The sequence below is a fragment of the Vidua chalybeata genome, chromosome 1 (assembly GCF_026979565.1).
Source record: "Vidua chalybeata isolate OUT-0048 chromosome 1, bVidCha1 merged haplotype, whole genome shotgun sequence".
In the NCBI taxonomy this organism is placed as follows: domain Eukaryota; kingdom Metazoa; phylum Chordata; class Aves; order Passeriformes; family Viduidae; genus Vidua; species Vidua chalybeata.
In genome coordinates, this window is record NC_071530.1 from 37,534,465 (window position 1) to 37,548,450 (window position 13,986).

A 13,986-nucleotide genomic window follows, 5' to 3' on the forward strand; every position below is an offset into this window, starting at 1 on the left:
TAGGTACCTGTAAATGAGCAGTTACTCAAAGATTGGCCCCAGAAGCAATAACCCCCTCTGTCTGACAAATGAAAAATTTGGTGCCCTACATTTCTCCACCTGATAAAGGACCTTCTCATGGAAATAACATTAAAAATCAGCACAAACTATATTTTTACTGCCAAGTTCCTCTATATAGGCAATATTCCATTTTGATTCACATCAGAATTAGGCCATTGTGTTGTTGCCTGATTATCCTCTTCTGGAAACAAAGCATTCTGACAGCATGTCATCACTACTGAACTTGAAAGGATTTTATATGAGGAAAAATAGTCTCATTATGATACTCTGCCCAATTAAGTCAGAATAAAACAAAACCATTATGTAGTGGCATACAAAAGATTTGACTTTATTTTGTAAATTTCAGGCTGATAACATTTAAAAAAACTAACATGTATTTCAGAGTCCTCCTCCAGTCCTCTCTATCAAAACACTACTTCTTATTCATAACATCTAGAAAATTGGCACATCATTTCTGCAGCACATATCTCTCTTCTAGATAAAATAACTATCCAGGACAAGAGCCTAAGGAAAATATTTTTTAAATCTCTTCTGACAGCTTTCTGACAGGTTTTCTCTGCATTTCCTGGCATAATCCTTCCCAGAAATACTTCTCAGCAGGCAGGTTTTCTACACCGTCCATTTCTATCAACCGTCTGGCCACAACAGAAGAAGACTATACGTACAAACACAAGCTTCACCTCTATAAATAGAGTGTAGCCTTTGTGCTGCCCTGGAAGCTGCTGGGTTGTTGCACAGGGTGGTTTTCAGGAAGCAAGGAGCACCACATTGGCACTCTAACCCAAGATACCACTAGAGCCCCAACCTATGGGCAATGGACACTGTTAACTCCTCCTCCTCCTTTCCCATAACCAGGGGAAGGTGAAATAGGAAGCACTTAATAATGAACCAGGGGCTATTGGCATAGAACAAGCAAACCGGAAAATCAGGGAACTGAACAAGGATTACTACAGATGAATCATGAGAAACATGTCTGTAGAGTAACAGTTAATTTTCCATTCATGTTTAGTCCAACTCTGACATTGCCACTGCTCTTCCAAGTCATACTTTTCTAGTCAAAGCTGTAGTGATATTTCTTTCCAAAGCATGCTTATCTGGAAAACTTTGTATTAGCAACAAGGCTTTAATTTGGAGTTAGGGATGGAACTTTTCAAGCAACATCACTCTTTCTGTTTTCAAGCATTTATTCAGATCTTCTATACTGTGTACCTCTTCCTTTACAGATTGTGCTCATATTACAAAGTGTGATAAAATATTTTTTTAGAATTTTTTCAGAAAGATGGTCAGCATATCCTTCAAAGAATAAACAAACAATGAGTGCAATGCACTGTCCAAATTTCTACCTTGTAATGTCAAATGTCCTGCATTTCTGAACTTCAAATTCTGTCTCCTGCTCAAGAGACTAAAGTATATCATTCTGAGAGCTTTGGAAATAGGCAAAACCTGGTTTCTGATGCATCTGTGCTTTGGAGACTACCAAAAAGTCTACATAAGATTTTTTCTGTCATAGGGTCCATCAGCTTAGGGCTGATGCTGATATCTTGCAAAACTAAGCATTTCCTCTTAGACCAGAGACCCATCAATATTTTTCTACAAGTTAGTTAACTTCTAGACTTTGATGCTTTGTGAAATTTCTCTGCAACAAACCATCAGCTCATGAACAGAATACACACATTCACATGCAAAGACTCATACATGCTTAATACAACTGTTAAAGCTTTGCATCTCTAATTCTTAGATATATGCAGACTTGCAGCTTCTCCCTCTGAAAATGAAAATGCAGAAACATAACAAATATTTGCTAAATGATCTCAAATTATTTTCAGAACAATTTAATTATTTTTCCATTCCTCTGAAAACTTTCAAATCCTATTTTAAAAAGCTACATAAGCATTATTTATAGCCATAGTTTCTCTCATTAGATAAAATTTTGCCATTTAAAACCCATCCGGTTGATTCATCTTTTTAGATCAGATAAACTTGCAGTGAACCTGGGATTCTGCAGGGTCTGTTCTAGTGGGGTGCTTTCGGTTTAAACAGCTGTGTTGTTACAATTTCCTTTTACATGGGACTTGAGGGTATCCATTTGCTTCACAATTAAGAGCATAGCACCTACAAATGTTCAGCTAACCAGATTGTTAATTGCTGTGTTTGCTTTATGCTTTCTCATATAAATAGAAAATGTTCCTCCTGAAACTGAATGGTTCAAAGGTTCAAACATTATCTTCCTAACTTTTCTCAGGTTACTCAGTTTTTTCTTTTCCCTCTACTCTCTGTCCGAGGATATTACTGATACAGGTTTGCATACTCCATATTATCTCTTCTAGTCTCTGCTTCAATGAAAGCTTTTGCCTTTGTGGAAATCAGTGCTGAATGTTTTCTTCAGAGGCAGCCAGCAAAAATTGAGCTGGTTTTAGAGCAAAGTCATCAGAAACAAATAAAGAAGTCATATGCTTGTAATAAACTGAAGTAGAGTGAAATATGTTATAAAATACACCTTACTAGGATTATTTGCAATACTTAAGGTTAGTATTTGGTTTTATTAGTTCTTATGTATATGTCTAACTTTCTCCACTGGTAAGTTACTTTTGCTTCCACCTCTTTTAATATTTCTATCCAGTTCATCTGAATCCTCAAATTCCCTGAAGATTGTCTTTAGATAAAATTAGAAGCATAACTGCTTAATAGATGGGAGCATTCCTCTGTAAACATACAATACAATGTCAGCACTTCTGTCATATGATTTCTGAGTGGAATTTAATATATGAGCTGTGAATAGCTTATGACCAGTCCCATAATGTGGGATTCATCTAAATGTAGATTCAGCTGAGCCAGTCCCTCATTATAGTCTGCATAGCTGAAAGAGAACTTTCAGGGTTCACTTCATGCCAAAAAATACATACAGCTTCCATTGCTACCTTTGTGCATTTTTATCCACGCGTAACTTGGAGAAATTGCTGATTTCACTTCATTATATTTAGTGAAGATGCTTAGGCTGATTAGCTCAGATGCCTATGTCCATCACAACCAAACGCTCACGCTAATTAGGATTGCGAGAGACTACTTATTTTCCCTGAAATATGTCTGAACTTTTATTCAAGTTTCCCCTTGGTCATACTGTTTTCAAACAAAGGCTGTTGGAAAATGGCCAATAAATGGCCAAAATTCTGGACTTCCCTCTAGCCTTTTGAGAAGTAGTCCAGACATGCTGCCAAACTCATTTGTTCCTGTGGAATTTGTTCCTGTAAGGGTCAAGAGATCTTTAGAAATCCATTTCCTATGACTCAATTTATGACCCTGATGTCTCAGTCAAGAAAAATGATAATTTGTTGACAACACGAGAGAGAACATCCAGTTCAGGTGTTCTGTTATGGACCACTTGCTTGACCTGTGTTTAGCCCAGAGCATAAAAGATTCTCCACTGACACTGCATAGGACTGTCAGTGAAGTCTATGAAGAAAATGCATCATCAACAGTTGCAGTCAATCGTGAAGAGGCATATTTACAAAGATAATTTTTGATTAAACCCTTTTTTCTGTTTCACATTCACATAATGAAGCCCCTGGCAGAAGTTCTGTTTAAAGTCCAACATGATGTGTGGGTTAACTTCTTCTTGGGCTGATAATGGTCAGCAGCTGATGTGCCCCCAAAAGTTTTGTTGGCTTGGAGAGAATTTCTGAAACTGTGCAAAACTACTCAGCTAGTCTATACATTTGGAGGTTGCTGCTAACCATCCCTGGCATATGAGCTAAACATAGAAGCGTTCAATAATGTGCTGTTCACAAAGAAAGTGGGAACATGGAGGATGATGCTGCATGTCAGCACACATGATGAGAAGGCAAAGGTCATTTAGCAAGGCATAAACTATGAGCAGCAAGGCAGGTGACAGCAGCTCTGATGACAGCATCCTCACACTCAAGACTGACATATCTGCCAAAGGTGGACTTGGCAGATGGCCACACATCACAGTAAGTAGTGTTTTGCATGGGAACAGATTTCAGAGTGCTGTTAAAAAGGGGTTCAAGTCTCACTCCTGAAAACTAGGCTTACTTTACCAGTGCTCTTACCAAATTATATGCTACTAAGATAATGTTCAGGATAACATGGTTTTGATATGAGCCTATTTTTACTTTCTTACTTCCAAATTAATATAAGCATGACTTATCCACCCTTCCCTCAAAATAATTATAGTAGCAAAGCAGTTTGTGTAAGAAGAAAGAAACTGGAAATTTATAGAGTAACACAGGATTAACAATTATTAACATTCATTATTAAAATTCCATTTCAGCTATATAATTAAACAATTAGCAAAACAATTTGAAGACTCTGAACCATGGAAAATGCTGAGGAAGAAAAATACAAGAAATTCTAATAGATATCTTAAAAATTCAGCTGGCCTATTGCATTAGCTACAAACAGTGATCACAAGGCACAACTGGTTAAAAGATCTTAACTCTAAAGCACACTAAACAAGTCTAAAGTTGTATCCATTTCATTATGGGTTATGAGTACCTTGGTTAAACTCAGACCATTTTAAAACCTTACAGCATACTAACACACCTATAAATTTAAAGTTTACTTGTAATAGTGGTTCGTTGACATATTGTTTCTGTACTTTTTAAGACTTGTAGATTGTAGTTTCTCTGTTAATGCTGTGGATTTCTTGAATTCAAGACTGCATAAATAGTTTTGACAATTAGCTTATTTTAATTACTTTAAAGCAAAATGAACATCTATGAAAGGTAAAAAATATTTAAATACAGAAATTCCTTATTGATTACTATTTTTTTTCTAGAATGCCTATGTTCCTTTACTACTCTTAATTATTTTAATTAAGATTTCTGCATGTCAATTAGAATTGGTTCAGAATGGAAAATTCCACTTCCCCCTCTGTCTCTCAAAGTAGGTAAGCACAAATGTTCTTAAGAGGGTTTTTTTTTTTTTTTTGTATACAGAGTATATGTAAACAAGGAAGAGAATTACAAAAGTAATTGAAAAAGGGCATAATTCTATAAAGTCAAAACTAACATAAAACCAATGCAGACCCTTTTTTTTAGGAGCAGTAATTATCTCAGCCTGAAACAGGAAAATTGGAACAGTGATGACATATGTCAGTAAAATAATTGAAATACTAACGAAGGAATAGGATTTCTATAATCATACATAGTATGACTAAGTAAAAGAAAAAAGGGAGAAATCTATCCTAGTTTAAACATAAGACATGAGAAATAACACATCTTAACCTGAAAAAAATACCCTGGATTGTTTCCCACTGAATAGCTCATACAGCAGCTAATTGTTTTCATTCTTACTTTATTTGCCCTGACAGAGTTTTCTTCTTTAGCCTCTGTAAATTTTTAGTATTTCTCAGGAAGTGTGTTGGAGACAGGATGTAGAATCCCATTGGTCTGAAACTTTTCCTCTCTGAGAGCTGCAGTGAACTGTAACTTAGTGAAGCTCTGCACGTCCTAAATTACTGTGGGGTATTCACAAGCCCTGGGACTGAATACAGCCTGAAACTTTATTGCATGCCACTCGGGATCATATAATTTTTTTCCTTCTACATTTCTTCTGACTAACACCCATGTAGGCTTCAATTTATGGCCTATCAGCGTGTCTGAATGAGCTATTTGGCCCTCAGTAAGGGAGAGGATATTCCAGGTTTAATGAAGTACATAAAATCCTGCTTTGTGCCCTCTTGAGTCTTCCATGGAAGCTGTGGCTCAGGGTAAGTGTTGGGAGAGTACTTACTGCATTGAAGTTGGGGAAGAGATTCACTGCTGCAGCAGTGTCCAGAGGAAACGGGAGGAACGGCTTAATATCCAGTGATGGCTGCAAGGGTGGTGCAGGAGGACGCACAAGGGCTGGGAGAGCAGGGCTCTGGCATGTACCACCTGCATGCAAAAAGAGAAAGCATTCAGCAGGCGATATGATTAGCCAGAGGGGAGGGGGATAAAAGCCAGCACGCCCACACACAAAGCAACAATAAAAAGACAATACTGGATCAAACAAATACATTTTGACTTATCCAAAAATTATCGCATTAGCGAAAAAAAGCACAGCTGACTCAGTGACTGAGTTTGTTATAATTCTTTGCCAGCAATTGCTTTAGGTATCAGTCTATCGTGATTAGAATTACCTTATAAACCATTTATTTCCATGGACAATCTGGAACAATGGTTCAGCATATGTCTAACATCCCTTGAGACCTTCAGCTAGTTTCATCCTCTTATAATTTCAGCACTTCATCCCTACCCTACTGCTCAACCCTACAAAGGCAGATTACTCAAAAAGATAAAGAACAACTTGCTGTTCAGCTCAGCAAAAGTCATGTCATTTGCAGACTTCCCGTTTTTTTAATTAAATGCTCACTCATGGAGCCAACGGCTTCTGTTTCAACCTAAACCTCACAAACAGAACATACCTTGCTGCCTCAACAGTTGATCAATACAAATTTAAAAATAACAGTTTCAGGAGCCACTGAAATCCTGTTTATGGGAAGGTACCGATGAACACTTTCTGCTCTTTGCAAGGGGTGGTGGAGCTGATTCAGACTCTGTGCAGCAGAAAGCTCCTCCCGGCAAACCACCAGCTCTGTGGGAACGTAATGCAAATGAAGAAATCCCCTTGCATACCAATAAGGTACTACCTATTTGCAGGGGACCCTATTTTGCTTATTTGTTTGCCCCTGGCCACAGCCAGCTACAAGCTGGAAGGTTCCAAGTTCATTCTCTGCTTTCAGTGTCTCCTATATTGGTTGCACTCCAAAACATCAATTCCCTGTTAATTAAAGACTATTTGGATCCTAGGAAACTGTTAAAATATGCCAGTGTTCTTCTAATCTGAGAGGCAGGCAACAGACTGTAAAAACCTGCTGGTAAGAATCCAAGAAACATTGAAAAAAAATGAAAGGGGAGTTTTGCCCTACTCACTGAACAGGGACACAGGCAGACAGATCAACAGAGGGAGAGATGCAAAGAGAGAAATTTGTTTCTTTTTTACCTCTCCTACATACAGACATTTTATTAGACAAGTTGCATACATGTTTTAAGAGTGCAAATATAAAGTAGTCAGAATGATATATGACATCTCTCCATATTTGGCCAGCAAATCTGCTAACAACATTTGTCATGTTATACATCTAATTGAGGGCTAAAAACATAAGACTTAATTAACCAGTTGTAGAAGATCATCCAAGTTGTGCTTCTAGATATAAAATCAGCTGGAGCCAAATTTTGAAGACCATATTTTTTCGCCAACTTTCAACTCCTCTGTGAAGCGTTTCACTTATAATCACTAGTAAATTGAAGGTAGTGGATTAGAGGTCACTGCAATCTCATGATAGTTTTTAATCCCAAGAATAACTGCCATTTTTGGGGTAGTTTCTACATTGTACCTCAATGTAAGTGCATAAGAAATCAAAAGTTTTTGAATGCAGCAGCTGAGGATATAGGCAACAGAAAAGCAGAGTGCAATCAGCATAGAATGATCAAGTATTTGATTGCCATTGCTTTGGCAATTGTTACATTCCCATGACGTGGTTACAAAAACACTGTAAAAATAAATCTAACAGGTCAGAATGATGATAAGGTAGTGATGAACATGCCATTCATACTACCTCAGAATAGGAAAGACCCATAAAGGTACTTTTTAAAATTCTGGAAATACTTAGCTTTCGTTATATAAAACTTTCACACATTATGAAAGGAAGAAGTTACTAAAGAAAAAAATACAGATTTCACCTGAGATTGTACTGAATCACACAGAAATTTCAAGGTGAGCATTTGGCAATAGCAAAGAATTTGAGGTTAATCAAACATTCTGTAACTCACAAATGCAAATGTAAACTGGAGTGAGAAATGTCACCTGTGCTTGGGGACAGTTTATTGGGTGCATAGTCCCAGTGCTACGGAGAAGAGCTTCAAAGTTTCGGATTACCTAGAGCAACAGCATTGCTATCCCAAACTCATCTGAGATAACAAGCCACAGAGGATGAAATATTTCTATTCTGTGATCCTTTCCTGTGGCATGACTCGGCACTCATGCACCTGCTGCTGCCAGCCAGCGCGATGCAAAGCCATCTGGGGACGAGAACAAGCTTTAAATGGAAAAATCCAGCCAGCTCTGCAGGACCTTGGCTGGGACTCAGAGCCTCTGGAACAGATTTTAAAATCTACCACAGTCCTGGCTACAGTGGCACACAAAATTAGTATGTTCAGGAGCACAGCTGCTCTCTGTTTTTTCAATAGTGTCAGACATGTCCCTAAATGATGGAGCATGTGAGAGGCATCATGAAATCTGAGCCTTTGCTTAAGAACTTCTCTAATGTTTATGGCTACAAAAATTAGCTTCTCTTTCCATTTAACGTGCACAGAGTTTTAGTCTAAAATCTGCAACAGAAAAACTGAAGCAGTGGCAACCATTTTTGTGACTCACCTTAGCTTGGACAACCTTTGAGAATGCCAATGTTAACTATTTCACACTTAATCCAATAGCAGAGGGATGGAGAGGGGTAGACACCCACTGGGAAGAGTTCTTGAAGAGTGTGCACAGACAAATTCCAAGTGTTAGGGAATGTTGGATTACAATGAAGAACCATAAAATTTGCTTATGATGGTTTTGGTATTGTGTAGGATGAGTTTCTCTACAAAGACCTCCACAGCACTCCCTGAGCAGATGCAGCACTGCTGATCAACACACAATGAGGGTGAAGGTTCAATGTCAACCTTTTTACAAGCTTTTTACCAGCAAGGTTTGGATAACATTGACCAATAAAACTAGGATAAAATCCCACAGCACTGATAGGTTTTGTCCACAGCCTGCGCTTAATGCTCACTATTATTATTATTACTTGAAGTTCACATAGATAACCTTGTCTTTATGAGGACCATGCTACACCTTAAAATGGCAGGATAATACAGTATTTTCTAATTCCAGTCTTACAAGGTAATGATGTTAGAGTCTCATGTCTTTCTAAAGAGGAGGAGAATCAGATTCTAAATGGGAGATGAATGTTCAGGCATTTGAGAAATTCATGTCAACATTGTTACCTTAATTTTCTTTGTAGGGACACTAAGAACAATACTTCTTAGAAGCCTAATCGGCTCAGCATTTTGACCAAGTTTGAAGTAATCATTTGTTTCTTTAATATTCAGACAATTTAAATCACAGGCAAGATAATCTCTTGGACAGAGGCACTGGCTATACATCCAAAGCAAGTGTGAGCACACAAGTTAGAGGAAAAGCTTGCAGCAAACCTTAGCCCCTTCCTATATCACATTGAGAACTCCTCCAATGTCAATCAAACATTGCATTTTTGCACAGGGATGTAGTTCTGTGTCTCCAGCTGGGACTAGACATTTTGCCCTACCACTGGGTAATCTGGTTTGAAATACAACACCGTGTTCTGGGCACAGACAGCCCACATACTACAAAGGCATGTGAGCAACATGAGGTTTATGCTCTTGGTGACACAGCCCAGTCAAGTGGGTTCTCCTTCTGAATCCACTGGTGATATGAACTTCATCAGCATAAGACCTTTCTTGCCTTCTTGCCCAAACCAAGGAAATATGACAGAAACAGAAGAAGAGATGATTCCTGCTCTTTGCACCTCAAATTGCCCATTCCATGAGGAATTGGCACTTTTTTTTTTTTTTTTTTTTTTTTCTTTTTTTGAGAATGAATGGAAACAAATACTGGTGTCTGTCCTTTTCCCTGCTTCACCTCTACCCCATATTGACTTTAAAGACCATGTTTCACTATGGAACTGAAAACAGATTTTAAAATGTGAAATTTTCCTTGGATCAGTGTTAGGTAAAGAGTATAAACAGCTGTAAATACTCATCCTAAAATCTAGATTAAGAGAATCACAAAGACTGAATATACATAAAGGAAACCAAACAAAATAGCCCTAGAGTAAGCAGACATCATAAAGCAGGGTGGTTTTTCATACAGGATAATAAATAGCAAGTTTCCTTAATGTTTTTCAAGCAGGCCAAGATCCCCTTTCTTCAGGTTCCCTAACAAACAGCTCAACAAATTGGCAGCCACCTATTGTTATATTTTGTGACTTGGCTACAGAGAAAGTTATGTTACATCTTTCTCTGCACAGTCTTTCCTCATGCACACCCTCATTCCCAATCCTTCAAGTTTAAACTTAACTGCAGATTTAGTTTCCAGAAAAAGAATCACAAGGTGCATTATCAAAGTCTCTCCTAAGGAAAAATCTAGCTTAGCTTTTACAGACACAAAAATGTAGATAATTTTTTGCAATGCATTTGAAACTTAGAGGTATGTAAACTGGGCAGAAACTCTAAACTAATACCCCATTAATCTAAATCTTTTGCAGTTCTTCCATCACTAACTATTACCACCATAAACACTGAGTGAAAAAGCAAATCTCTGCAGAATTTTATTTTCATTCCTTCACTACTTTGCAAGTTTTTCCTTCTGTCCATGTGCACAGCTACTTTGAATACAGCAAAGATACTAAACTAATGTACCCTTTCCCTTCCTTCCTAGAGTCTGAGCTGGTTTTCAGGATCATAAAGTGGTTTCTCTAAGATATGGATAATTCCATGTTTTACAACCCATCTCACACCTCTCTTCATATTTCCATGATAACTCATCTGAGGTCAAAAAAATTACACACATTCTGCCTTGGCAAAAAGCTCAGAGAACCTTTCAGCTGGTATGACTCAGTGGAGAAGCTAGGAAAGTCCCACACATTTCTAACATTTCTAGGAGGCTTTAAAAGGATTTCAAAAGCTATCATTAATATTTTTTATATAGGAACCTAATATCTAATAGTACACATGCAGTAAGCATTAAAATACATCCTAGAGAGCCTGAGCAAGAACGGGAATTTTCATAGAAAATTTTCAAGAACAATGACTCCAGGCTATTTTAAAGTATAAAAGGGAAAGGATATGTGGGGAGCTTATGGTCAAGCTTATAAATCTTTATAATCTTACATTTGGATATCTCAATATTAGCTAGAACTTTTAATTTGTTATGAATTAAGTTTGCCAGTGGGCCAAAGGAAATGTATATTTGGAGGGATTTTTTTGAAAAGACAATAAAGACACAAGCATTTAAGAACAGCAGGCTATCCATGGTGAATAATGCTCTTTCATGATCTCAAATAGAGGTTATCACTTTTATGTTTTCAGGGAATCTGATGAAATAGGAAATTTTAAGATATCCAAACAAAAAAAAAAATTTCCCTGGGATCTAACACAGAAAATATGACAGGAATTGTAGATGTGGCTTTTAGAAATTAGTTTAATGTAATTTGTCATGGACCATAGTCACTAGGGTACTCCTTTTTATCATAATAAAAAATATCTTCATTTTTACAACCGATACTTTTCTCAAAAACTGCTGAATTTCCCCTTTGAAGGTAAATTCAGCTCCATAATGAGTAGTACCAGTGATCTAACTTGGCACGGAAAAATGAGACTGATTTAATCAGCAAACTACTTGTTTGTAGTTATTGTAATAAAGTGGCTAAAATATGAACTCAGCATACCGAAAGTTAGCTAACATGCAACTTGTATCTTTTATGTGCATAGAGATAAACTTTTATTTTTGAATATTTATTTTTTATAGGTTACATATGATTACCTATGAACTGAAAGGAGATTACGTGTAAACAAGTGACATGAATGGAGAATTTAGCGCTCAGAAAAACTACTTTCTGACCATTTATAGTCTTAGAATTCAGCTTCTTGAAAGGGTTTTTTATCATTTTGAGTGGTTTGTATATTTTTAAAAATTTCTTTTAGAAGGGGAAATAAGAACCTTAAAGTGATTTCAACTTCTGTATTGTTCACATACTCTTCTTGGAGAGTGCTCTCATTATTTAATAATCTCAAAAAAAAATACAATAGGCACATTTAAACAAAATACTTTTACATATAATCACTCTTAGGTCCAGAAAAGAACGAAAAAACCCAACTATACTAAATATTTCAAGCCCACTTGAAAAGAAGAGCCTTCAAAATGGGACTCCAGCCACACCAGACTCAATCCTGCTGGTTCTCCTGAGACAGCTTGAGAATCAAGTACACTGTGTGACCACACAAGCTTTCCTTTCACAGGTTTTGCTGTTAGCAATGCTAGCAGTGGCTAGTCACTTTGAAGAGGATGAATGCAACACTGTCTCAGCTGTGGAGATCTGTGTGTAATTGATTTTTCAGTTCACTGGCCAAACTAAAAAAATAGCGACAATTAAGGGGGGAAAAACCCCACCATTGTGTCAGCTGAAACTCTTCTTTCACCTAAAATGACACTCAATAGCTCCTACTTAGATACTTAACTGTTTTTATTATTTAAATATTGGCAAAATTCAAACATCCAGATCCAACAACTCAAAATGACTCATTACAAAAATATTTTCTTCCCTTCCTTTTTTTTTTTTCCAGATTGGCACAAATCAGTACCCACTGTTTATTTATAGAGAGCATTTTTCAGCACATACACTGTTCACCTGGAAATTTTGAATCAACTCTGGTCATTTACTGCTATTCAAAGTATTATTATTTCTAGAGAAAATATTTATTCTCTGGTTCCTGCAAAGTGAGCTAGTTTAGAAAAATAATTCTTTTTATTATTATTATTAGTTTTAGAAGCCTGCAGCTATGCATCATGTAGTGTTTTTTAAAGTCTTTTCTTTCACACATACTAGCATTTTGAAACACATAAGACCATATATCCCAATAATTTTTATTGGAAAATGTACTCCTCTAGGTGTACAGAGGAGTAAATTTCTCTTTTCATTATGTAGAAACCTGTGAAACTACTATTATGATGCTGGACTGGGAAAATGCAGAGACAAATTTGCATGCGTAGTCTGATACCCATCATCTCCTGTCATTATTTCCTTTACTTTGCTAAACAAAGGTTTCTGCTCCCATTTTGCTACCTTTTTCCCTCCTGTTCCTTTATCATCTGCATTACAGGAGGGTGGGCCCACCTTACAGACAATGAAGTCCACCAGTTCTGACTAAATGGGATTGAAGTGCTCAGCATCATGCAGATCTTACCCACCTCAGGCCTCAAAGTTAATTAATGTGAGGGTCCCCATTAACCCCACAAAGTATCACCTCTTTTGCCCCATATCTAAAATATGCCATTGACCCCAGGAAACATTCTACTGAAGAAAAAACTGGTGTGTTTTGGTTTGTTTTTTTTACGTAACAGCTACTGAAAAACCATGATCTGAACTTCGGTACCTAACACTGTCAAGCACGGAATTTGTCTAACCCACTACAGGCCACATTTTATACGGATTTCAAATTGCACAAGGGCAGAGACTTAGCTTTTTATTTTAGCAACATAACCTACCTCATTGAGCTCTTCAGAGTCCTTCGGGCTTTTATTGCTGTTGGTCAGCCAAATTTGGATTTTTTGTTTTTTCCTTATTGGAAACTGTTGGGTCACTGAAAGTTAAATGACCCAAAATGAATGTTCCACTTTCTGTAAAGTTCTGTCTGTTTCTAGTATAAGGAAACAACTAGAAATTGTCCAATTTGGTCAGCATGCGTATTACCAGCTGCCCATACAAAGTACCAATCATGTCAACTACCAGAGAACCAGAAAGCCCAAGACTGGAAGTCATGGCTTTGGAGAAGACAAACTAGAATACCCATGAACCTCAGCTCTCCTCCCACTTCAGAATGGAGGAGCTTTTCATTTCTATTTTCCTTACAAAAAAAAAATCAAATATTAAATACCCAGTCTTACTTTTTTTCTCTATGCAATTCCACTGTTAATTCTCTGGACACTTCTACCTGGCAAGAGATTATCCCAATTTTTCAGCTAGGAACTTAGGACAGACAGCAAAAGTATTCTTCTCAAAGCTTTCACAGGAATCTGTGGCAGACAAAGAAGCTGACCTCTAGGTCCCCAGATTTAGTGCTCTGA

General features: G+C 37.2%; 1 protein-coding gene across 3 annotated transcripts in view; it reads right to left on the reverse strand.

Annotated features, from left to right (window-relative positions):
* The window catches only part of ZNF385D (zinc finger protein 385D), a 416,850-nt gene that overhangs the window by 128,203 nt on the left and 274,661 nt on the right, over positions 1–13,986 (reverse strand). For all 3 annotated transcript variants that reach the window (XM_053953584.1, XM_053953593.1, XM_053953604.1), the window contains one exon: positions 5,812–5,954. In XM_053953584.1, coding sequence (XP_053809559.1) covers positions 5,812–5,954 — 143 coding nt within the window. The remainder of the gene's footprint in view (positions 1–5,811; positions 5,955–13,986) is intronic.